At 34.0% G+C, this 26,315-nt stretch overlaps 1 protein-coding gene across 3 annotated transcripts in view; it reads left to right on the plus strand.

The window, feature by feature from the left end:
• SCFD1 (sec1 family domain containing 1) overlaps positions 1-21,210 on the plus strand; it is an 87,531-nt gene extending 66,321 nt beyond the window's left edge. For all 3 annotated transcript variants that reach the window (XM_006906855.3, XM_015585545.2, XM_015585546.1), the window contains 6 exons: positions 6,706-6,759; positions 9,954-10,006; positions 12,144-12,177; positions 12,982-13,047; positions 16,738-16,806; positions 20,988-21,210. In XM_006906855.3, coding sequence (XP_006906917.1) covers positions 6,706-6,759; positions 9,954-10,006; positions 12,144-12,177; positions 12,982-13,047; positions 16,738-16,806; positions 20,988-21,011 — 300 coding nt within the window. In that variant the 3' untranslated portion in view covers positions 21,012-21,210. The remainder of the gene's footprint in view (positions 1-6,705; positions 6,760-9,953; positions 10,007-12,143; positions 12,178-12,981; positions 13,048-16,737; positions 16,807-20,987) is intronic.
• The last annotated feature ends 5,105 nt before the right edge of the window (positions 21,211-26,315 follow it).

A 26,315-nucleotide genomic window follows, 5' to 3' on the forward strand; every position in this document is an offset into this window, starting at 1 on the left:
TAATTGAAAAAAATGAACTGAACCTAAACTACATAATGCATCCAATTTAAGTTTTAACATACATTAAGAGACTAAGCTAATGAATGTAATAGTCTCAAGGCCTGTGTAAATTAGAATAAATAAAATATTTAAAGTAAAATTTATTATTTGGGATAATGAAATAACTTGATTTCACACTTGCTTAGTTTTACACATAGGACATTTTTTAATGGTTTTTGTATTTCTCTTGTTTTTCTGTTATTCCAATGTATAAATATTCTGCTTCAGAGAGTCATCATTAATTGATTTGGTTCTTTTCGAACTGAATTTGTTTTTTACTTTCTATTATGGAAAGTTTCAAATATACAGTAGTGTATCAAACTCTCCTGAACCTTTCACCAAACTTTAACTCAGGATCTTATCATTCTTGTTTTATCTTCTCTACCATATTTTGTTATTTTTACTGAGATACTTTAAGGCAAACCTGAGACATAATATTTCACAAATATTCCAGTTTTTAATGAGAAGTATTTTAAAGGCCAAATTAAGAAAAGAGATGAAGTTAATTATCAGTTATTCGGATGTGAATATTAAGTCTTCACTTGTTTTCAGAAAAAAAATAGATCTTATCTTTCTCTGAACTTCCATCATACTTTTGTCTTTATAATGTTTATATGTGATATTTTGTATTGACATTTTCATTTTGCTTTTTTTTCCCCAGTTTTATTGACATATAATGTTTTCCTTCTTGATACATTCCTTGAGGCAAGGAATTTTTTCCCCATTTTTGAATTTTCTATAGCATTTTGCATAATGTAGGTATTCTTTATTTGAATAAGCAAATAACTTTTTTTTTATAAAAACCATGCGGTATTAATACACAACAGTGAAAAATCATAAATTGCTTTATCGGAAGATTGATGACTTCTCAAACTTTCTTTCCAGACTGCATTATTTCCTAAGTAGTTGGGAATACTTTTAGCTTCATTGTCCTTCTTAGGAATTATTTTCACTCCCTTCCATTCGCCCTGTCTCTTGGCAAGGAGCTACTACTAAATACTCACTGCACTTTGACTGGTTCACAGTACTTTCTTGTCCATTTATCTTTGCTCTCTTGAGCTGAAAAAGGTGAAAAGGCACAAAAATAGGAAGCTGGGCACATTAGAGACCAACATACTGTTTATAGTTAAACCATTTACAGTTTATGTAACACCTCTTAAAAAATTACTCATGACACTATTAAAGAACAGTAAGGCCGACTTTATTCAGGGAGACCATTGCAAAAGGTGTTGGGACCACTGCAGTGGGGTTTTGCAGTTGGAGAGAGATACTGGGCTCAACTCCAAATACATCAAGGAAAAGTGAGAATTTATAGCCAAGGAACAGGGTTGGGTCAGTGGATGGAAGAAAAGTAAACATCTGGGATAAAGGGGGATTCTGGCTAAATCAACCTCACAGGATTCTTGCTGAAGGCAGACCACTGTGGTCAGACATCACCTGAGGGATGGTAGAGGATGAGGAACCTGATCAGATATCAAGACTGAAGGATGATTAGATATCAAAAATTGGAGGGTGGGGGAATTTTAGCTAAACTGACTTAGCAGGATTCTTTCTAAGGTTGGAAAATGTAAAGACAGACACAGAAGTCCAAAAGTTGAGGCCTAGTTGAAAGAGAGCTCACATGAGCCTGAGCAGAATTTTGTCAAGGAGAGAATCTTTGTCACACCACTCTATTTATCATCAGCTATGGACAGGATGATTTTGTTGCATGAGACATAAGATAATGTCTGCCTTTTGCTAGATAGACTGGCTGTTGTGTAACCACATGTAGTTAAATTTATTTTTATGGAGAATTTCATATGTTTCTTAAGATGTCACTTTTAGAAGGAAATCCCAATAGTAAGAGTCCCTGAACAAAGTATTTCTTATTACAAATAAGTCATAACATTGAGAAATTACAGCCTTAAATCTTTGGAATGATCATATTTATTTTTTTAAGTTAGTATCTTATAGTCATGTATGTCCCCAAATGATGCTAGTAAGCATTCAACTTAAATATTTTATTGTGCTAACACAAAATTTTAAGTTCTTACAGAAATGAATTATCTTCTGTGACCTCAAATTGTTTTGCTTTTCTTAATATTAAATATAACAAAACTGCTTTGATATAGGCAGTTTTTCACTTATAAAACTTGAAATGATTGGTGGTTATCTCTATATAACATTTATGCCACGACTACTAGAAGACCCATGCCATTTTTAGGTGGATGTTAATAAGACTTTTTTAGGTTCAAATTAGAGGAAATATTTATTGATTTGGGGGTAGAGGTTACATCGTGAAGTAAAAATAAGTCATAAAACAGCAAGTCCGAGATGATCTTTTATTGTTTCAAAAAACAAGAAAAAAACAGATACTGAAAGATATGCACCTAAGTTTTAACTTTTTTTTTCTCGGTGAGTATGCATCTCAGCGTACTTCCATATGATAAACTCTTAGAATTGGATTATGGAATCACAAGGCTAAACATTTCTAATTATTCGTAATAAATATTGCCAAATTGCCCTCCAGAAAAGTTGTATCAATTTGCAGCGACTTATAGTTCCTGTTTCTCTACATCCTTCTCAAACCTCAGTGCATGTGTTTGTAGTCTTTGTCAGTTCAATACTTTAAAGAGTCTCTTGTTCTAGAAATATTTAAACTAATAGAAATCCATTTTAATAGTTACATTGTCCCGGTGTTCTAAAACATAGAGGTACTGTGCGATTGGAGATCTGGGACAGTTTGAGAACTAAGGAAAGAGATGTCACAGAAGAGACTGCTAGAGATTAATTCTATCCGTTTCACGCAAAAGTCTGAGTAATTTATGCCTCTTAAATCTCTAAATATTGTTTTGGATTATTTTATCTGAATAAACGTTTGAAGCTATAAATAAAATAGAATAGGATGTCTCATGTTTCTTGGGCAGCTTAAGTTTTATGCATCATAAGTATGAGCTATCACATAAAACCATTTGAATGATATTCACAGATTTGGAATATATTTGTGAGGATAATTGTACAAGAGTGTGATGATGAATAATGTAGCACAAAGTTGCATAATTTAAAAGTCTTCAATTTCACTTTCCATTGCAAGTAGTGAAATTTCAGTAAAGACTTAAAAGATCTATTATTTAATTGCAATGTATGACCGTTATTATTATGATTTAAACAAGAAAACTTAAAAATAACTAGATGCAACAGGAAAATTTTGACATTGACCTGTAATAAGAAATTAGTGTTATTTTTGGTGTGGCAATAGTGTTTTTTTTTTTTTTTTTTTAAGATCACTTACATTTTGGAGCTATGTACTGAAATATTTAGATTTAAACTGATTTAATATTGGGAGCTTGTTTTAAAACAACTGAAGTGAGGAGTAGTAGGTGAGAGTATAGATGATATAAGATTTGCCATGAGTTGATAATTATTGAAGCCAGGTGATAAAGGAGTGAATATCTTTTATTGGGTTGATGTAATTCTGTTTCCTTGATTTTGTCATTAATATGCTATGATTTTGGAAAAAATACCATTTTGTATATTTTTTATTTACTCATCTATGGATGCTGGATTCACCTATAAATTCATTACTCTCTTCACTGACAACTTTCCACACATCTATCATTAATACATCCCTCATTCTCAGTATATTTCCAGTGTCTGCGCACTTCATCTTATTCTTTATTTGGCTAATACAGTCTTCAAGATAAGCATTCTCTTCAAGGAATCAACATGCTGCTTTTTATTCCCTAGGGCTTTGATAATTAAGACAGCAGCAACCCTCATCCCAACCTCATTTCTGACTTCAGCATCAGTGTATCATCCCGGGGCTGCAGGGGAGTTAGAAATAGTCACCAGAGACCAGATCACAGTATAGGGCAACAGGTGGCTAATTCTAAGAGAACTAGAAGAGGAAATAATTTTTAACTGTTTTGGGTAAAAGGTTGTCTTACTTTTCTAAGATTGTCTTTTTTTAATTTCTGTGTATATTTTAATTTTGTTTTTGAGCAATTAAACCATCCAAGATAAAATTAACATTGTTTTAAACTATTCTAGTGACTAAAATTACAAGACTATGGTCATAAAACCAGTAAGCGTTTTTAGAAATGGATTTCTCACTATATTTTTTCCTCCAGGTAAAATTCTAGTTCATGTATTGGAAATTTGAAAATTTTAGAAATAGTCGTTCTTAATTTAGGATATTCATTATATGTAAAAGTTTAGTTACTGAGCTCTATACATTAATGTTTTTTATTTTACTTCTAAAACATCAGTTTCCAAAAACAGTGAAAAATATGCTTGGGGATTTTTTCAACAATGGGTTTTTCATTTATGCCTCTTTTATTGAGGTACACAAATTTTTTGTGTTTCTAAAGATGAGTAAGGTGACAGTCTATTTTTTGAAGAAAATTATATGGTTTTTTTTCTGATGTTTTCTCTCTCCTGGTGTGTTAGCTGCCACAGTTTAGTTCTTCAATCAATAAAAGTTGATTACTCTTATACATAAATTATTATTAATATAAAATTGACTTTTAGATGATTAACTCAATTCAAGCCTTCATTTAGGCCGAGAATACAAACTAGGTAGAGCATTAGTTGGTGACAGAGTGATCTTAGAGTTGTTTTCTGAAGTACTCTTTCTTCTGCCTTTAAAGACATGTGTTTCCTTTACCATTCTCTACATTTGAAGTTTTCCTTAATCTGTGACAGTGTATGAATAATGTATGGGACAGCAGTGATAGATGATTCTTTCGGTGTTATCTGGTTGTAAAGACCAGACAACAACAAAGAACTGTCTCTGGGTTCATGAACTTTTGAACTATTCTGCTAGAAAGAAATTTTTCTTAGGTTATTTAATGACCTATTCACTGTCAGGCTTGTCTTTAGATATAGCTGAGCCATAAAGTACAATGTAAAATTTAATTGTATCTTTTAGCAAAATCTTATTTATATACTAAATGAAGATTTACAATGAGACATTGGTATAGTTAAATTTCTCATTTTCACAAATATAAAAAATATGGTTTGTGGCTTTATCATTATAAAATCTTTTCTGAATTTTTCTCCATTGCACAGATCTAATAGTACAATTCAGGTTTAGCTGTATATAAATAGAGAAATGGCTCTGAAATTATTTTTAGTAGTATTTAGTAAATTTAATAAAATTTAGTAATATTTAGTAAATTTAGTAGTTTATATTATAATATCTTATAATGTTCTCTTGATCCAGGTGGTTGTTTTTTTTTCTCGTTATGCAAAATACTTCATCTTCTGTTAATGTTGCTTGGAACAAATATATAACTATTAAAAACTATAAGTTTTAACTATTATAAGTTTTTTATTTTGGAGAAAACATCTTTGTAGATTTAAATCTGCACCATTATTCTTCAGAGAAAGTCATGGGTTAGACTTAGTCTTACATGAACAGACTCAATTGTATTTGAAACAAAACTGAAAAGGTAAAATCTTGTGCTATCTTTTTTTTTTTTTTTTTTAATTTTAAATAGTAGAATTCAAGAAGTACATTCAGTCAGCTTGAACATTTGGTCCTTGTGCTTACATTAAAAAGTTCCTGGCCAACACAGGTATCAGAGAATAATGAAATAGCTTTAATTTTACTTGTCTAAGATCATCTTAAAAGGCTTTAACTTGCCAATCCAGAGAAAGAAAAAGAAAAATTGCATATTTTCTGTCTGCAGCATTTTACTTCATGATAGTCCATTTTAATAACAACAACAAAAAAATATGATCTAAGGAAAGTAAATCTTGTAAAATAGGAATGCATTATCTATAGTTATTTAAATAATCAGATTTATTGCCTTTGTTGTATGAAGGCTCCAAGATCCAAAATTAATTTTTCCAGACATCCTGTGCACAAAGGAAATATCATTTCAGAGTGAGCAGAATGCCATCCCAGTAGGAATGCACTTTGAATAGGAATCATAGTCATGTAGTAAATTTTCTGTATTTCATGTGTTATTTTCGAAATAATGATAAAAATCATCAGACTGAAATATAATAGCAATATTTCTTATCCCAAGGCATGCATGTAAGCATGTCAAAAGGCAATCTTCTGCCAATACCAGTGTTACACATTTTATGTTCAAAGTGAAATTTGTTCTGTAAGAAGACAGTACAGTATGTCTGAAAATTTGGAATTTATCCCAGGCAAAATTAAAATGATCAGTAAATTTGTATGTATTCATTTTTTAAAGAGCACAAGTATCTTTTTGGCTTAGAAGAATATATATTAGAAATTGAAGAACTCTGTTAGGTCATTTAATCTCATACATTTTCACAAACTTTAAGTTACTCTGTTTTTAAAGAATTCGCAGAAAGGAAGTGAAGGAAACAATTGGAATCTAATGTGATCAAAACAAAAGCTTGCAATTACTAGTATTTAAAAGCGAACATCCAACAAAGTAAAAAGCTCTAACATGTATTTGTGCTAAAATCTGAATACACCTACACATTAAAAGGACTTTTTGATTTAGAATTATATTTTCTTTGGAAATTTGAGTAGTGCCAAGGGCATTTGCACCTAAGACACCATTCACAGAATACTTAATCTTAGAATGTGTTTAATTGAAAGGTAAGCATACTTAACTGTACAATAATTAGGTTGTTTTGATAATAGAGAACTTTAGTTTGTTGTTATTTTGATATTTAACAAAATACTAATCTCTTCCACAGAATCTACCTGTTACTCGTATTTTAGACAATCTCATGGAGATGAAGTCAAACCCTGTGAGTAGCTTATAACATTGTACTTGTAAATTCTGAAATGTATCAAACTGACTAAATGAAAGGCGATGAAATCCGAGTTTATTGTGGGCTTAATCACAGCAGACTACATGAGGGAAAGGAAAGAGCCCTTGTCCTCAGAGCCATTTTTAGCCATTATCACAGATAATGGGAATTGGTTTTCTCAGCTGCTACAACCATTCTAGCCAGTGTTCATCCAAATTAAATGTAGATTATATTCTATATGTATAATTAAATGAAAAATATATTCTAAGGAGCAAGTTTCTGTAAATGAAAAAGACTAGTAAGCATCAGCTGGTATAATATAAAGAGTACCAGACTAATTTAATTTTCTGAAAATTAAATTAGAAAAGGACTACGTAGTGAAATTTTTAAGTGCACGTGTTCAGGTGGTACTAAATTCTTTTGGTCTGAAAAGTAAATTGAGAGAGATAAATTTTGGATGAACAGACAAATGAGTAAATATTGTTAGCATTTACTTCAAGAATGGGTTTTCAAGCTATCTGTTTACAATTCAAGAAAAGAATGTAAAAATTACCACAATCTGTTTCATAAAACAGCCCAGCTTGTTACTGTGGCAACTAGAGAGTGGTTATCATTACAACAGTCTGGAATTGAGAAAGGCAGCATGATCCTATTCCCAATAAAACCCTAGTCTGGGTTTATATAGATCATTATAGACTTGGCAGCACGGCTTAGGATCCTAGGCTAAGAAAGAGAGCGAGAACAGAATCTTCAGATTAATGTGTGATTTTTTTGTAATTGTTAAAAATGATTATAATAGTATTAAAGGAAATTAATAAACAATTTTAAACTCTGACCACATGAAAACGGATATAGTATAATAAATCATCCTCAGATGTGGCAATTAGTTACAAAAGGAATGAGAATTGACAGTCTAAAAAGAATTAAATTCTTTTATCTGGCAATTGATATAGAGAAAGTAGTATACAGTGTAGATAATAGACTTTATTACTATATCCTAGAATATATGAAGAAGGAACTCTCTTGAAAAGCCTGTGAAAAGTATACATTTATGACTAATTATTTTAGAGAATACTACTTCACAATAGGCAGTAAATATCTGGAAGATGGTATCCCAAACAATAATAAAGAATAAAAGTATAAATAAATGCAAATTTTTAGACAAATGCCACATCTACAAGAGCTTAAGGAAGTTTAGTGTATTTTGTTACTGTCCCTGACCTTGAAGTTGTGATGAATAATGACAGTAATAATAATAATACTAACATTTATTGCATACTTAGGTGCCAGGAACCATTCAAAACATTTATATATTATTTAATCCTTATTAGAGGCTTCCAAGAAAAATACTGTTTGATTATTCTCATTTTATAGATGAGAGAACTGTGGTATAATGAGGTCAATTAATTTGCTCAAGGACCCACAGCTAATAAATGGCAGAACTTGGCAAGCCACATTTTTTGCCACTATGTTGTATTGATTAAGAACCATAACATTCATGGAATCATAGAACTTTAGAGTTTAAGGAAACATTAGAAGTAATTTTAACAATGGGAGAGAGGAAACCAAGAAATGTTATGTGACTTGTCCCAAGTCCACTATTTTAACACAAATCATATTGTATTATTGGAACTCAAAACCTACTATTTCTATATACCCGCCTGCTGCTCATAGACATGACTTCCACAAAAGTTTTCTCTGTAACAGACACTTGGGTCACTAAATTATAGGTCTCATTCAGATGTTTCTCCAAGTTGTTTAAATTCATTTATCAATTCTATTGACTTTCAATGTATAACTGAAAAAATATTACTACAGACATTTTTTATTTAGAAAAAGTAAGTTTTTTCTGCTTTGAAAGTATTTTCTTTCATCTACTAGATGAGGAAACTTAGACTTTCTCTGACCCCTTTTCTGTTTGTAGATAGATAAATTGATTTAGAGGCATTGAAGAGATTTGCAAAGTGTACTAAATTAGACCTAGCTAGTAATCTTGAATGTAATGTATCTCATCTCAAAGGCTTTAAAATGTTATAAGCTAATTCTAGGTTCATTCTTATCACTTACATTTGTTAATTGTTCTCCTTTGATTTATCTCCGAATAAATTGAAAGAAAGGGACTAACACAATATCAGATAGGTTTTGTCTTGCCTTGTAAATCTAACTGGTAGTGGTTTCCTAGAGCAAATGTTAAGGGATTCTGACACTACATTTGGGTTTCCTGAGAGTTCTGTGATTGGTTAGCACTGTCCACCGTTGAGTACAGGACTAGGTAGTGGCAAGACATGTAGTTTGCCATCGGTCCAGGTTTTGATAGGGCCATCCACACTCCAGAAAAAGAGGAGTTCCTTTGGCTGATTGGGCTATGGAAGGAGAGGGAGGCATAGTTTAGGAAATGATTACATCATAAGCAGTAAAGCAGTACTTTCCAACTCCTTTAACATCAAGCAGCTGGTTTCCAGTTTAGAATAGAGGTCCCTTATCCACTGCTTCTAAAATCCAAAAAGGTCTGAAAACTAAAAGATTTTTGTATAACTCATTTGGTGGCAAAACCTAACCTTCAGTTGAGGTGCTTTACAGCTTTTATTTACCCCACTTCATGTTAATATTCATACATTTAGCTGCAGAAATATTAACGTGTTAGATGATGGAGTATTGCCCACTGGGAGTGGTACATTATATATAGTTTATGCATGATATTACTAAATTTTTTAATTCAAAATTCATCTAACTGCATATGTTTCTGTTAAGAGCGATTTTATTAGGTATTCTGTATATTCAATAAAATCATATACATATAAAGATAATAAAATTCAGAAAACAAAAATACTTAAGTACATTAGCTTATAAAACATATATTTTCAAAAAGCAGTATAGCATAGTGGTTAACTAGACTATCTGGGCTCAAATCCTGGAGTTAACATACTTACTAGTCATGTAACCTTAGAAAAGTTATATAGCCTCTGTCTACCCTAGCTTGACCATCTGAAAAATAGGGATAACTACCTCATAGATGTTCCAGGAATTTAGTAATTTCATCTGAAGCACGTAGAGTAATGCTTAACATGTAGAGAGTGCTCAGTAAATGGTGGCATTCTACCAAATCACTATTTATTAAAATAAGCCAAACTGTAACTTTCTAAAGAGAAATGCCATAGTCGTGGTAAAATTCTTTTTTTTTTTTTTGATAGGAAACAGATGACTATAGATATTTCGATCCCAAAATGCTACGGGGCAGTGACAGGTAAACAGTTTTTGTCTTGTTAATTTGTTGTTTCCCCACCCCTGCCAAGAATGGAAATAACTTAATTTTTATAAATTAATAACTGATTATTACTACAAATTCCAATTATATAGAAAACTGGTAAGTAAACAGTATGTATAATTTCATTACCTCAATATAACCACTGGTAATTCTACTTAACATTTTGGTGCTTTTCCTTCCAAGTATATACACACAAAAACATAACTTTTAGGTGTTTTTTGTTTTTAGTGAAATGATGGCAGTATTACAAACTATCTGTGAGAGGAGAATTTGGATCTTATTGGATCAAATGAAAAGATGGGAGCTTTATGTTAGATACCAGTTTTGTTGGTTTTGTTTTTTATTTAAGTGGTCCATATAATTCAAGCTGCTGTGGACTGCTGTAAATTCTTTATGGCAATGAAACATTCTATAAATAATTTCAATATTTTATGACAAAAATGTGGTATTTACTTTATTATGGATATTAGTTTTCAAGATTTAATTCATGATGGTTTGAAAAATAGTCCGCAAGATACAGAGAAAGAATAAGTAGAATTAGAAGGGAAAAAGAAAACCTTGTAATGATTGGGTAAAGCTGGTTTCTTGCCTGTACCTTTGTTTGGGACCTTTAGGACTTTGTCTTTGCTTTACCCAGGCTTTCACATCTTTGTAGGTAGTCGGGATAGATAGATCTGATCACTAGATAATTGATAATTAGATTGTTTGGGGTAATTTAAAAGGTTTTTTCTCTTCTGAACTTACTGGAAATACTACCAGAGTTGCATAAGAAGCCATTGATAGCAGCTGCAACTGGCAAGAGAGAATTTGACAAAGAATAAATTATAGAAGGGAGAGAGAGAAGAGTGACAACTAATGGGTATTAGACACTGGTGATGGTTTTACAAATCTATATATATATATTAAAAACCACTAGGTGTACACTTTAAAACAGTGGATTTTACAGCTTTTTTCCATCTTGATATTCTCCAGTTTACATTTTTTCCTACCTTGCATTTGCATATAGCTAACAAGTAAATATATTTTGCTTCTTAAAAACTTAATGAGGAACTCTTAAACCTACTTGTAGTTTATGTGTGATAATGAGGAGGAATATTAGCATTGATAAGACAGAGGAGCTCAGAGTCATTTTTAATAGACTCATCCTTCTCCTGAGCTATCTCATTGCAATTAGATCTTGGTTATTAATAACTAGTAATACTGTGCTATTTAAGTCTTACCTCTCTTCATTCCATGTCTACTCTTAGAGGAACTTAAAGCACTCTGGAAGGAAGTTAAATCCTGACGAGATGTTCCAATCAGGAGGGCTTCTGGTCCCTTATGGACTACTCAGGCCATAGAAATAAGGAAAACATGCTAGAACAGTAGAATTGGCCTCTGAAGGATTAAGGAAGGTTAGAGTAGCTCTCTTCTCTTGGTTGAGATTTTCAAAAATCGCTTCTGAGGGAAAACCCAAGCTGTCTTTGTACAACCTATTTTAATACTCATATATATATATATATATATATATGACTAACAAAAGGTTTGAAAAATGTCTTTATTAAAAGACCTTCGACACCAAGGAAGTATTTTTAAAATATAAAGATATAAATAAATGTGTGATTTATATATGTAATATATATAAAGAAATAAGCTACAGCAAAATGCAGGTCCCTCCTTTCATCCCCTTTTTTTCCTAAATTGTGGTTATCCTTCTCATACATGTGTTCAGTTTTTTGTGTAGATACTCAAAAGCTATAATATCGAGTATGATGAAAATTTTACATCATTTACCACTAAAATATATACTTTTATCAACTCACCTTCTGCCCCAATTTTCACTCCTTATAGCCTGCTGCTCAGACTTTCCTTCTCCCTCTCAGTCTTCTCTTAGAATTTTATTTTAAAGTCAACAGATTGTCTCATTTCCTTTTAGACATGTACCTCTTCTGTCTTCTTCCGCTGCATCCCAGTTCATTAGCTGGCTACACAAAACTAAAGTACCCACTATCCAAGAAAGTGAAGGAGGAAGAATATTACATATATATCTAATAGCGTGTGTGTGCTTTTCCCATGCCTATTTTATCCACCAGAGAAGCCTTGGTGAAATTTTCAATATGGTTTTTCTTTGTTACAGCTCAGTTCCAAGGAACAAAAATCCGTTCCAAGAGGTAAGTTTCATATAAAAATTCTCTGCTCCTGAAAAAGATGAAAAGGTGACCAAGTAGTCAAGAATATCTTTGTTCTAAACATGGCTTTGTTATGATTTCTTTGTGGCAATCTTTGTTTTAAAAAATAATTCTTATCAACTATATTTTTTTGATTTATAAAGCTGCTTGTACTCAGAATTGCTGAAGCTTAAAATAACTGACATAAAATTAAGTAATTCACAGAAAAAGAAGTCTAAAATTGCAGTGAAAGTTTTCTGTGTGTAGAACTTCTAAAATTGGATTCCATACTTTTGTGAAGATATGACTATTTTCATTTGCAATACAAAGGAGTTTCTCAATAAGAATACAGTAAAGAACATATTGGAAATTATATAAATGCTAGTTTTCTGGGGGATTTTTTTCTGCCTACAGTAAATAACTTCAAATTCAAAAATGCCTTTTGGAGAAAGCCCTTTGGATTTATTTGCAATTATTTATGTGAATAATGAGGTTTATTTTCCTCTAAATGGTTGCTGAAAAATCTCTACCTCATTTACCACTAAGTGATTTACCATACACATTTACCTGAGTAATAGACATTAGGCATTACTCAATAGACAGTAGACACTTATAAATTATAGACTTTTTAGAAACATATTTCTTTATAATTAAAGTAGCAATTTCACTTAGGTAAAAAAAACTAGCTAGCAAAAGGTCATATCCTAAGTTGTGGAGTATGCTCCAGCCTAAAAACCATGATGCTTGCAAGTTAAAACAGTTTCAGCTATTTATTTTAACTTACCTATTTTGTCTGTTTTTATTTAGGCAATTGTTTTTGTGGTGGGAGGAGGCAACTACATTGAATATCAAAATCTTGTTGACTACATAAAGGTACATGCTGTCCTTTTTATTTTACCATTTGTTGTTTCTGTTGTTTTGTCTTTAAAATACTAGACTCTCCTGGTTCTTACGTAACCGTTTTTCTAGAGGTAGTTTAAAAATTCTGCTTACGGGGAAAATGCCCATATGTTCATTGTTTTTTTATTCCCGTCACATTCACTTCTGGCCTAAAATTGTACTTGATCTGGGAAATAATGTATCTTATTGATGTACTTTGCAGCTATTTACCCTAAATCGACTTTAAATGTTTAGAAACCTCAAGTAAGCTCCTCTTCCCAAAGAGTCTCCCTCGGTTAAATGGTTTACCAAACACATTTACCTGAGTAATAAGCACTTCTCTCCCACCCTGTTGACTAAATCAGCAACATACTTCTAACAAATTTAGAATGTCTGCTTTTTCAGCAAAACAAGAGCTTTAGAGGTATAGCAAATTAGCAGTGCAGTACTATTCAAAGCTGACAGCAGCAGAGAGTAACAGACAACTAAGCAGAAGGGTATGAAGGAAAGAGTTTAACTTGAAGAACAAAAACACCGTTTAAAATGCAGGGCACCAGAATTAGTGATTGTTAAAATGATACTTCGTAATCTTCATTTATTCACTTAACATTAAATAATGATCATTCCTTACATTCTATATTATGTGAGGCTTTAATAAAAGTAGAGGTTTGGATACAGCAAGAAGGAAAAAACAAACCTAGGCAGATGCCACGTAGCTTCGAACTACCAGGCACAACTCCCGGGATCCGATCTCAGTTGCACAGGACATGCTTCATCTTCAGAATGTAAACCACCTAGATCTATGCAAGATACTTTGGTCTTAGAGGAATATCCGTCTTATATAAGGAGGGGTCTTTTATAGCCCTCTCTGGGCACATAGCCAGAACCAGGCTGTATGTCCAGGTTCAAAGGCAGAATCCAAGAGAACATAACAGAAACCTGGTACAAACGTCAATCTGTACAATTTTTGTAACAATGCTGACAAGCTAGTGCAGGTTGTCGCCTGGTCTATCCATGACCCTTGCACAGGACTATATTAATCACCAGTTGGTCTGTTTCATCCAGGTTTGACCGAGGGTCAACATGACTAGTTCCCAGAGGTTGCCACAGACCAGCTGAAATTAATCCTGTCCACACGCCCTCCTTTGTTAACCTTAGTTACACTTGTCAGCATTCTTCTTTCTACATCTTTTTTTTATATTTATAGAACAGAAAAGTATATTAATCATTTTTGTAGTGTAGTGACTGAAGTACAGGTATAATAAGTTTAAAGAAACACTGTAATTTACCAAACATTCCACTGTACACTATGACCAGTCAGTCCTGCTGCAGATATTTTAATGTCCCTGTAATCTGGCATCTAACAAATCACCACTTACATTAATAGTTACACAGAGGTCTTTGACTCTGTTGTTGAGCAAATTCTTTTATATGCTTTTGGGCGGCAACAGTATCCTAATTTTGCCTCCCAAAAGGGATCCTTTAGGATATATAAAACCTGTAAAAGAAAAACATTGGAATTATTCTAAGTGTTTATCACTTAGATATTATTAGCATCGTCTAGATATCTCACATGAGTAACTGCAGAATAAATTGTCTTACACCTCCTGGGACTTATCTTGGCCCTCCAGTTTCAAACAAAGGCTGCAAATATGAGGGCATCTGTAAATATAGCTAAGAGTATTATTCTCTTGCTCAGCCTCTTACAAGTTACCAAGATCATGTTAGCATTCCCTTTTCATGTTATTCACTTAGTGGTTCCCTTTCATAGAGTCAAGACTTCTCCTTTTCATTTATCATTAATTTTTACCCAGAATGTGGCGCCTGGTTTAGAAGACCATCAGATTTAGCAAGAATCTGCTGTGTCCTCTAATAGTGTTAAAGGTATTTGCTTCAGTCAGTCACCAGGTGTACAAATTCCTATCCAAAATGAGTGTCTATTCTATGTAAAACCTGTTCCTGACCACCTGGAACCATAGGTAAATTCTGTGCAAACATTTTCATTTCTCTTAGGAGTATATACCTATGAATGGAATTGCTAGATCATCATAATTGTTTATTTAACCTGTGTGGAACTGTCAGACTGTTTTGTAAAATGACTGCACCATTTTACATTTCTACCAGCAATGTATGACGATTCTGATTTCTCCACGTCATCATAACACTTATTATCTGACTTTTTGATTCTGGCTATCCTAGTGGGTATGAAGTGGTCTCTCATTGTGGTTTTGATTTGCATTTCCCTAATGACTTAGATGTCAAGCATCTTTTCATGTTCTTATTGACCTTAGTATATCTTCTTTGGAGAAATGTTTATTCAGATTCTTTGCTCATTATTTTGGTTATTTTACCTTTTTATTGAGTTGCAAGTGTTCTTTACAGAACACTTATCAGATCCATGGTTTGCAAGTAATTTCTCTCATTCTGTGAGTTGTCTTTTTCTAAATGGCGTCCTTTAAAATACCAACATTGTTTTATTTTTCTGAAATCTAACTTATCTAAGAATTTTTTGCCAAATCCAAGGTCATAAAGATATTTTCCTATGTTTCTTTTAATGATTTTATAGTTTTTGCTCTTACATTTAAATTCTTGATCCATTTTGAATATTTGTATATGATATGATGTAAGATTCATTCTTTTACATATGGCTATATGCAAAAAAAAAATCCAGTTAAAAAGTTGGCAGAAGATCTGAATAGACATTTTTCCAAAGAAGACATACAGATGGCTAACATGAAAGGATGCTCGACATAATTAATCATCAGGGAAATGCATATCAAAACCACAATGAGATGTCACCTCATACCTGTTAGAATGGTCGTTACCAAAAAGACAAATAACAAGTGTTAGCAAGGATGTGGAGGAAAGAACTCTTGTACACTGTTGATGGGAGTATAAATTGGTACCACCACTATGGAAAACAGTATGGAGGTTCTGCAAAAAATTAGAACTAGATGAACCAGTAATTCCACGTCTGTATATTTATTTGAAGAAAACACTAACTTGAAAAGACATACACATTCCCATGTTCTTTGCAGCATTGATTACAGTAGCCAAGATATGGAAACAACCTAATTGCCCATCAGTGGATGAATGGATGAAGAAATTTGTCCAACCCTGAATGAAATATACTAACTGGTGATTAATTTTGTCCTGTGCTAGTGTCCAAGATAGGCTACGGGGCAACTTGCACTAGCTTGTCAGCATTGTTGAGTAGAAAACGTAAAGATTTACGGTTTGTACCTGGTTTATGTCATGTTTTTTTGTTTCTGCTATTGAGCCTGGTCGTGATTTTGGCTATGTGATCAGAGAGATATAAAATACCCTCTTTGAACAACACTGGATAACAAAACTCTAAGAATGTTTTCTTCAGGTAGTACAATCTTATGTTGCAAGAATGTTGGCCTAAGATTTTATAGATAATTGTTGATTCTGTAAAAAAATGGCAGTCATCAAATTTCTTATATTTTCAGTATAAAAGCACCAGCAGTGTATTATAATATGTATGTTTTTAAATATGCCACTTCACCACTTTATTCCATGCAATTTTAAGATAGGTGTACCATAAAATCCTTATCACCACCACTCCCAAAATAAAAAACCTTTAAGAATAACAAGAAGTCTTAAGGATATTGAAAATATGACCTGTTACTTGTATCTGAGTTCTTTCTCTGATTTTTACAGGGGAAACAAGGCAAACACATTTTATATGGCTGCAGTGAACTTTTTAACGCTACACAGTTCATAAAACAGGTAAAGTGGACCTTTTTAGTTTCTATACTTTTCAAAAGAGAGCAAGAGAATCTTTATATTCACCTGAATATAATTCAGCTGAAACCATAGGCTATAAGAATGTAAAGGTTTGCCATGGACAACTATAAAGAAACTGATAAGTAACAGTATTTCCAGTATCCCAAATCTATGAAAAGATAAGTTCAGAAAATATAAAATTGGAGTCGTCTACTCAGTCAGAATTCAGTTCAGCACTTCCTCACACACTGTCCACATTTCTGACTTTGCCAAGCATGTCACAAATCGGGCTGACAAATCAAGTAACTTTCTTAGGCGGTTACTACCAAACGTGCTCAGCCAATGCGATGGAATTTACATTCACCTTAAAAGTTAACAACAGCAGTCGCTGAGCCATAGAGTCAATACATTTTTTTAGTATTGTTTCTCCCAATGTCCTCAATTATTATATTAACTGGAGCTCTTTTAAAAAGGTTTGAACTACCTGGGATGCTCAGCAGGTTGACCAATAATGTTCATTCACCTTTGCCTTAGTTGCCACAAAAATTTTAACTGTACCCCGTACTCATTTTTAGCAACTATTCCTAGTATCATTTTCCAGCACAACTTTTTTTTACCCCCATTATGTGGTTCGGGTATTTTTAACCTCAGTGTAGTGGCCCAGTGGTATTATGAGACTTTCAAATATATAGAAAAGTTAGAGAATTTGCAGTAAACACATGTATGTTCCCCATTAACATTTTAAGATACCCATTTATCTATTCATTCTTTTCATCACTCCAACTTAATACTTTAACTTTAAAGTAAATTGTAGATATCAGTACACTTCTCCTTTAATACTTAAATGTCAGTACCATTACTTAGAGTTCATTGTTTAGATTTTAATCTTTTAGAGGTAAAATTTACAACAGTGAAATACACAGATCTTAAGTGTACATTCCTCAGTTTTGTCAGAAGTGTTCACCTGAGTAACCCAAACACCTAACAAGGTATAGAACCAGCACCTAACAAAGTTCCTTTATGGCCTTTCCCAGTCAGTCCTTGCCCCAAAACAGTATCTCAGTATCCTTCTACTGTATATTAGTTTTGCTTACCCTAGACTATTTGCATGATGGAATCTTTTTCTTGGTTAACTACAGAATTCTCAATTTTGTTAATCTTTTTTTAATGGACCAGATGTTGTTTATGCTTTCTCTATTGTTTGTTTTCTATTCATTGGTTTCTACTATTTATTTCCTTTGTTTTGAGTACTATAGGTTTACTTTTTCTTTTGCTAGCTTATGTAGTGGGAATATTAAAGCAATAAATTTATAGCTTTTCTTTTCTAAAATAAGCATTGAAAGCTATACAATTAAAACTCTTACTAAACACTGGTTTAGTTGCATTCTACAAATGTTATGTTATATTTTCGTAATCGTTTGAAATATTTTTAATTTACCTGGTAGTTTATTCATTAACCCATGTATAATTTAGAGATCTATTGCTGTTTTCAACTATTTGCAGATTTTCTAGTTATCTTATTTTACTGATTTCTAATTTAATTCCCTGTGGTCAGGGAATATTCTCCACATGATTTCATTGTTTCAAAATTTAATTTCCTTTTATGGCCCATCATTTGGTTTGGTTTGCTAATAAGCACTCCATATGATAAAGAATGTGCATTATGCAGAAGTTGAGGAAGGGTTCTATAAATATCAGTTTGGTCAATCAGGTACTGAAAGAATGGTATTAAAATCTCCAACCATGATTGTAGAATTGTTTCTTTCTCTTAAGCTCTGATCCTAGGTGCATACAGATTTATGATTGTTTTATCTCCCTCTGAAAGAATCCTTTTGTTGTTGTGCAGTATTCCTCTACATATCTAATATTAATATAGCTACTCTAGCCTTATGCTTACAGTTTGCTGTTATATACTTTAAATAAAATTCATAGACAAGCTAAAAGTAAATGGAAAAGTTATATCTTGTAGGTAGTATATATTTGGATCTTTTAGTATTTTTTTAAACCATTTTGACACTCTGCCTTTTAATCGGAGTCTGTTAGTCTGTTAACATCTAACGTAATTATTGGTATGATTGGATTTAGGTCTGCCATTGTACTGTTTGCTGTTAGTTTGGCATTTCTCCTTTCCTGCCTTACTGTTATTATTTGAACACTTTTTAGAATTCCATTTTAATTCACCCACAGATTTTTTTAGCTATATCTCTGCATTATTAATTTAGTGATTGCTGTAGAGAACACAATATATATACTTGTTTAACTGTTCACTGACTAGAATTAATGTGTGCCACTTGAAATAAATGCAGGAACCATGCAACCTTATAGACCTATTCCTTCAGCACTTGTAATTGTCATATATTTTACATTTACATACATCATTAACCTAAGACAGTAGAAAGTTATTCGTACTTGAAATAAATCTTTTGCATTTACAGATAATGGTTTCTAGTACTCTTCATCCCTCCTTAGAGTAGATTCTAATTATCTGTTGACTGAAAAACCTTTTTTAGCACTCAGTATAGCTCAGGTATGTTAGCAACGAGGTCTCTTAATTTTATATGAAATGTCCTTGTTTCACCTTTGTTCTTAAATGATATTTTTACTGGATAAAGAATTCAGAATTGACAGTTTTTCAACATTCTAAAGATTATTCTGCAATCTTCTGCCTCCATTTCTGATAGGAAGTCAGCAGTCATTCAGATGTGATTTTATATGTAATTTCTCTGACTGCTCTCAAGATTTTGTCATTACCTTTGGTTTTCAGCAGTTTGTCTTATGTGACTTTCTATGTATTTATCTCATTTGGGGATCACTGCATTTTCAGAAGGTACAAGTTTATTTTCAGCTATTGTTTTTATGTATTTTTATGCCCAATTTTCTGTCTTCTCCTTTTGGGACTCCATTTACATATATGTTCAATTGGTTATATTGTCCCACAGATCTCTGAGGATTCTGTTCATTAAAGTGTACAATTTTAAGTTGCTCTGTCCTTATATTCACTAAGTCTTTAAACTGTTATCCCCATTTTCCTGTTTGCATATTTACCAGTTATGAAATATTCATTTTGTTTTTTTAATACAGTTGGTATTTCTACTTAGATTTATTTTCATTGCAAGCATATTTTCCATTATTTCATAGAGGATAGTTGTGACAGCTGCATATAAAACCTTGTCTGTTATAACACATGGATCATCTCACTGTCAGTCACCAGTGTTTTTCTCCCTAGAGAATCAGTCACATTTTCTTATTCATATATTGACTAATTTTAGACTGTACCATTATTGTGACTGTTTTAGAGAATTCTGTTTCCTCTGAAGACTGTTCATATGTGGTTTTAGCAAGCAGTTAACTTGGTTAGACTCATTTTCAAACTCTGTGTCTTAGACAATAGCTCAGATCTCATTTAAGCTCTTTAGTTCACAGGTGGCTCAGGATTTCACTGTAGATTTAGAAAAAGTCTATACACAGAGTTTAGGAGTCTCTTGCTCTGGCTTTCTCCTTTCCAGGATTTCCCCCTCACTCCGCTGGTACTTAAGGCCAGAAAGACTGCAGACTTTCAGAGTTTTAGCCGCCAATATAGCACTATGGCTTTCCTTCAGGCTAAGACCAGGGAACTCAGCCTGTGCTGTTCTCTCCTTCCAAATGTTGACTGTCTTCCAGAGCCCACCTGCTTTCAGTTGCTCTCCATCACCTTCGTGGTTTTGTATGTTGTTTAAAGTTTATAATTGCCATTTCTGGAGAACTGGTCCAACAGTTTACCCAGCCTTCAAAATTGAAAAGTTATTCCTTTTAATGACCTTTTAGAAATATAAATATCTGGAGAAGTGAACTGTCAGCAGTGAAGTCCCCATTTTTTTTTTTTTTTTTTTACATCTTCATACTGAGTTAATATTACTTTCTTCATTCTCAGGGTTTTTTGTTTTAGTTGAATTTATACCTATAATGTTTTATCCATTTTTTGCCATGATAGTGTTTGCTATTCAATTTAAAAATAACTTCAAATCCTAAACATTTGAGTTAGTGGTGAACATGAGGGAAATTTTATTCTAGAAATGCAGTGAATGAAAGAGGAAGCCTAAATTCTACCTTGATGAAAGTGTGCATTTTTTAAGGTGTTTACAAATGTGTTTGAATGCATGTTTCTTTTGTGGTTAATTTACATTTATAATTTTGTATTGTTTTAGCTGTCACAACTTGGACAGAAATAACACAGAAGAACCTTAACCTGAGAATTTATTGGAACTTAGATAAATGTAAAAAGAAAAGTCAAAAGAGCCAGATGTTTCTCTGTATCAATGTCCCGTCAGTAAAACTTAGTTATTTGTTAATTTTTAAGGAAATTCTATACTTAATATAATGTGTACTGATGAAAATAAAGTATTTCAGAAATAAATTTTTAACACTGTACATTCTGTCTCCTGTTATGTTTGTTTGACAAATCAGAAGTACTTTGGGAAAGAAAACTCTGAATTAATGTTGAAATATTAATGACTGATATATTACTGAAGCTAGTGAAAGTTTGAAAATGTAATATACAACTGTTACTTGATTGGTTCATAAATTTCCTACTTGAATGCATTTTGATTGTAAAATCACCTGCGCATGGTTTTCCATGTTGCCTTTACATGTTAAGTGGAGACTTTAAAGCCACTTTAAGGTAAGGTCATTTCTGCCCCTAGCACACCTATGTATATTTTATCACAAAATCCCTCCTTTGTATAATGGCCACAGTCAAATACTAATAACATCTAGAACGGACGTATACAAAACACTTACCCCATGAAGTTCTAAATGATATGTAAAAGTGTTAGACTTGGTTCCAACTTTCCTGGTATGCAGCACCAAGGAGGAATACTGATCAATCATATAACCTAAGGCAGCCATAAGATTAATAAAAAAGCAAGCCAGTGGCTCCAGAGAAAAAATGTTCCTATTATAAAAGCCAGAGAGCTTTTCCTCATTAGCCTTGTCAAGAGGCATCTGTAATTGTCATGTTACAGACAACATCCTGATAACAGATACAATTCCAAGATTCACAGAACTGTTTCTGCACTCCCAACTTCCATGAGTCAATGCCATCATACCAAAGCAACAGTCAAGGAAAATGATTTGCTGGGTTGTGGCCTGCTAATCTGAGTCCTGGGATATAACTTAAAAGTATGTTTGGGTTGCCATAACAAGTTACCATAGACTGGGTGGCTTAAACAACAAACAGATTTCTCACAGTTCTGTAGCCTGGGAAGTCCCAAGATCAAGGTGCTAGCAGATCCAGTGTCTGGGGAGGATCCTCTTCCTGGTTTGCAGACAGCCATCTTCTTGTATCTTCGCATGGTAGAGAGAGAGCACTTTAGTCCCTTTATCCCCTTCTAAGGGCACTAATCTCTTCGCGGGGCCTCTACCCTCATGACCTCATCCAAACCCAATTACATCCCAAAGCAGCCACCTCCACATACAATTACATTGGGGTTTGGGGCTTCAACGTATGAATCTAGAGGGAGGACACCGAGTCAGTCCATACCACCACCACATCTGTTAAAGTGGTTCATGCTCAGGGCTAAAGGAGAGAATGTTATGCAGAGACAAGGTTAATCAAGGTGATAAGCTACAGAGGAGATAAAGCAATGTTCCTGTTTCCTCAATTACAAGAAGTCAGACTAATGTTCAGAAATTTTTTATTAGGTTAAAACTGCATGAAAGACAAAGGAAATGGTCTATTGTCATGTTGTCTTTGCATTTAAAAATAATACTCTCAGACTACCAATCAAGATGGCAGAGATGGTAAAAGCTATACTCACCTCCTCTCACAATCACATCAGAATTACAACTAAATTATACAACAACCATCATTGACAACCACCTGAACACTAGCTGAACAGAAGTCTTACAGCTAAAGAAATAGAGAAGCCATGTCAGACTGGTAAGAGGGGTAGGGATGCGGAATGAGCAGGTCCCACATCCACAGTGTGGCCATTAAGAATCAGGAGGAATATCTCGGCTGCAGAGGTCCCACCTGAAGAGTGAGGGGTCCCAACCCAACACCAGGTTCCCCAGCCCAGGACACCAATGCCAGGAAGAAAAGTCCCCAAAACGTCCGGGTAGGAAATCCAGAGGGTATTATGATATGGGGGGCTGTTTTAGACCTACAGCTCACACACAGACTCACAAACAACTTGCTCTGGGCTCCAGAACAGAGGCAGCGGCTCAGAAAGTGCCAGGGACGTATGGGGAGGAACAAAACTGACTACCTTCAGGACAAGAACTGGAGGAGCAGGGCTCAGGACAGCCCTCTCCAGGATGGATGTGCTGGTAGGCACCACTATTCCTTTGTTGAGCCCTACCCCCCACACAGCCAGCCCAGTGCAGGCAGGTGCCAAATCTGAGCTCTCCATTAACCTGGCTAGCACTGTTCACCCCACCTTGTTCATTCCCTGATATCTCATCCCACCCTACTCACATGCCTGACCAAATCTCTTCCAGTGGCTCCTCCATACAGGCAGCCTGCCTCAGCTCATGCTGCAGACTTTCATAAAATCTCTCTAAGGTCTACAAATCACAAACAAGTAGCAGCTGGCCTCAGTGTGCCCTATACCTCTTGCTAAACTACCCCAAGCCCAGCAAAACAGCAACCAGTCTCAACTTTCATTGTAACTCCTATCAGGTAGCCCTAAGCCAGGCACAAGCAGGAACCAGTCTTGGCTTGGAAAGGAGCCTCAACTAAGCAGCCACAAACCCAACACTAGTGGTAGCCAGCCTCAGTTCATAGAATAGCCTCTTCCAAGTCACTCCAAACCCAGCACAACTGGCAACCAACTACAGATCAACTACTTTGTAGCTCCTACCAGATGGCCCCAAGCTGGGCACAAACAGTGGCTGACCTTGACATGCACCAGAGCCCCTCCCAAGAGGCTCCAGAATCAACACATCTGGGAGCCGGTTTCAGAACACATCAGAGCACCACCCAACCAGCTCCACAAATGACATGCCTAAAGGACAAACTCGGCTGCACTAAAGTCCCCTAAAGTGACTCCCACATAACAGGCTGCACTAAAGTCCCCTAAAGTGACTCCCACATGACTATAGTCATCTGCTATAGTCACAGCAAGCCCCCAGTCACTCAGTCTGAGGGGCAATCCCACCCAATGACATACAACGGCAACCAAGGCTCAACTACAACAGGAAGGCGCACACAACCCACAAAGGGACACCCCTGGAGCACATAGCTCAGGTAACCAGGGAGACTGTACCACTGGGCCCTACATAATACCTGCTACACAAGGCCAATCTGGAAGCATAGCAGATCTAACACAGGGAAATGAACATAAGGAGGCAGCCAAAATGAGGAAACAAACATCCCAAATGAACAGGACAAAACTCCAGTAAAAGAACTAAACAAAATGGAGGTAAGCGATCTACCAAATGCAGAATTCAAAACACTGGTTATAAGAATGCTCAATGAACTTAGGGGAAGAACAGATGAACTCAGAACTTCAATAAAGACAGGAAATATAAAAACGGAGATAGCAAACAAAAAAGGAAACAAATAAAAAAAATACAATAACAAATGAAAACAGAAGGAATAACAGCAAATTAAGTGAAGCAGAGGATTGAATCAGCGATGTGAGAGACAAGTTAGCAGAAAATATCCAATCAGAACAGCAAAAAGAAAAAATAATTTAAAAAAATAAGGACAGTTTAAAGGCCTCTGGGACATCAAGTGTACCAACATTTGCATCATAGGGATACCAGAAAGAGAAGAGAGACAGCAAGGGATTTAAAACCTGTTTGAAGAAATAATGGCTAAAAACTTCCCTATCCTAGTGAAAGAAATCAACATACTAGCCCAGAAAGCATAGTCTCAAACAAAAAGAACCGTAAAAGGCCCACGCCAAGACACATCATAACTAAAATGCCAAAGGTTAAAGACAATCTTAAAAATAGAAAGGGAAAAGAAGTTAGTTACCTACAAGGGAGCTCTCATAAGATCTTCGGCTGCATTCTCAACAGAAACTTCCAGAAGGAAATGGCATGAAATATTCAAAGTGATGAAAGGCAAAGACCTGCAACCAAGTTTACCCTACCCAGCAAGGCTGTCCTTTAAAATTGAAGGTGAGATAAAGAGTTTCCCAGACAAGAAAAAGCTGAAAGGAGTTTATCACCACTAAACCAGTGTTATGAAAAATCTTAAAGGGAATTCTTTAAGAAGAAGAAAAATACATACACACATATAAATAAAATGCGAATAAGAAAATATAAAATTCTCACTATCAAAGGCAAACAGTAAAAACAGTGGGTCAACCACTATAAAGCTAGTACAAAGGTAAAAAAACAAAAGTAGGAAGATCATGTGTAATTACAACAAGGGATACACACAAATGCAAAATAAATTTAAAATAATAAAACGTGGAGGGGTGAGTAAAAACTGTAGTAATTTTAAAATGTGTTCAACCTTAAGTAACCATTAACTTAAAATAGATTGCTATAAACATAGCTTGGTATATATGAAGCACATGGTAATCACAAACCAAAAATCTATAAGAGGTACACAGGAATAAAGAGAAAGGAATCCAACCATAACACTGCAGAAAGTCATCAACATAAGACACAGAAAAGGACTGCAAAACCAACCAGAAAACAATAAAATGGCAATAACTACATACCTATCAATAATTACTTTAAATGTAAATGGACTAAATGCTCCAATCAAAAGACATAGGATGGCTGAATGGATAAAAAAAAAGAAAAGCAAAACCTGTACATATGCTTCCTACAAGGGACCTACTTCAGATCAAAGACACACAGACTGAAAGTAAAAGAGGAAAATATCTCATGAGAATAGAACAGCAAAAAAGCTGTGGTAGCAATACTTAGACAAAATAGACTTGAAAACAAAAACTAACAAGAGACAAGGGCATTTCATAATAATAAAAGGATCAATCCAACAAGAGGATATAACTCTTGTAAACATCTACACATCCAACATAGGAACACCTAAATATATATAAAGCAAATATTGGTGAACATAAAGGGAGAAACTGAGAGTAATAACATCCCATTGACATCAAAGCGTAGATCATCCAGACAGAAAATCAATACAGCAACAGTGGCCATAAATGACATTAAACCAGATTGATTTAATTGATATTTTTAAAACATTTCACCCAAAAGCAGAATATACAAGCTTTTCAAGAGTACAAGGAACATTTTCTAGGACAGACCACATGTTAGGCCACAAAGCAAGTCTGAATAAATTTAAGAAGAATGAAGTCATACCATGTATCTTCTCTGATCACAATGTATATATAAAACTAGAAATCAATTACAAGAAGAAAACTAAAAAGCATACAAACACATAAAAGCTAATAACCTGCTACTAAACATTGAGTTAACAATGAGTTCAAGGAAGAAATCAAAAGCTACCTTAAGACAAATGAAAATGAAACACAATGACGCAAAAATCTATGAGACACAGCCAATGCAGTTGTAAGAGGGAAATTCATAGCAATACAGGCCTT

The sequence above is a fragment of the Pteropus alecto genome, unplaced genomic scaffold, assembly GCF_000325575.1.
Source record: "Pteropus alecto unplaced genomic scaffold, ASM32557v1 scaffold171, whole genome shotgun sequence".
Classification (NCBI taxonomy): domain Eukaryota; kingdom Metazoa; phylum Chordata; class Mammalia; order Chiroptera; family Pteropodidae; genus Pteropus; species Pteropus alecto.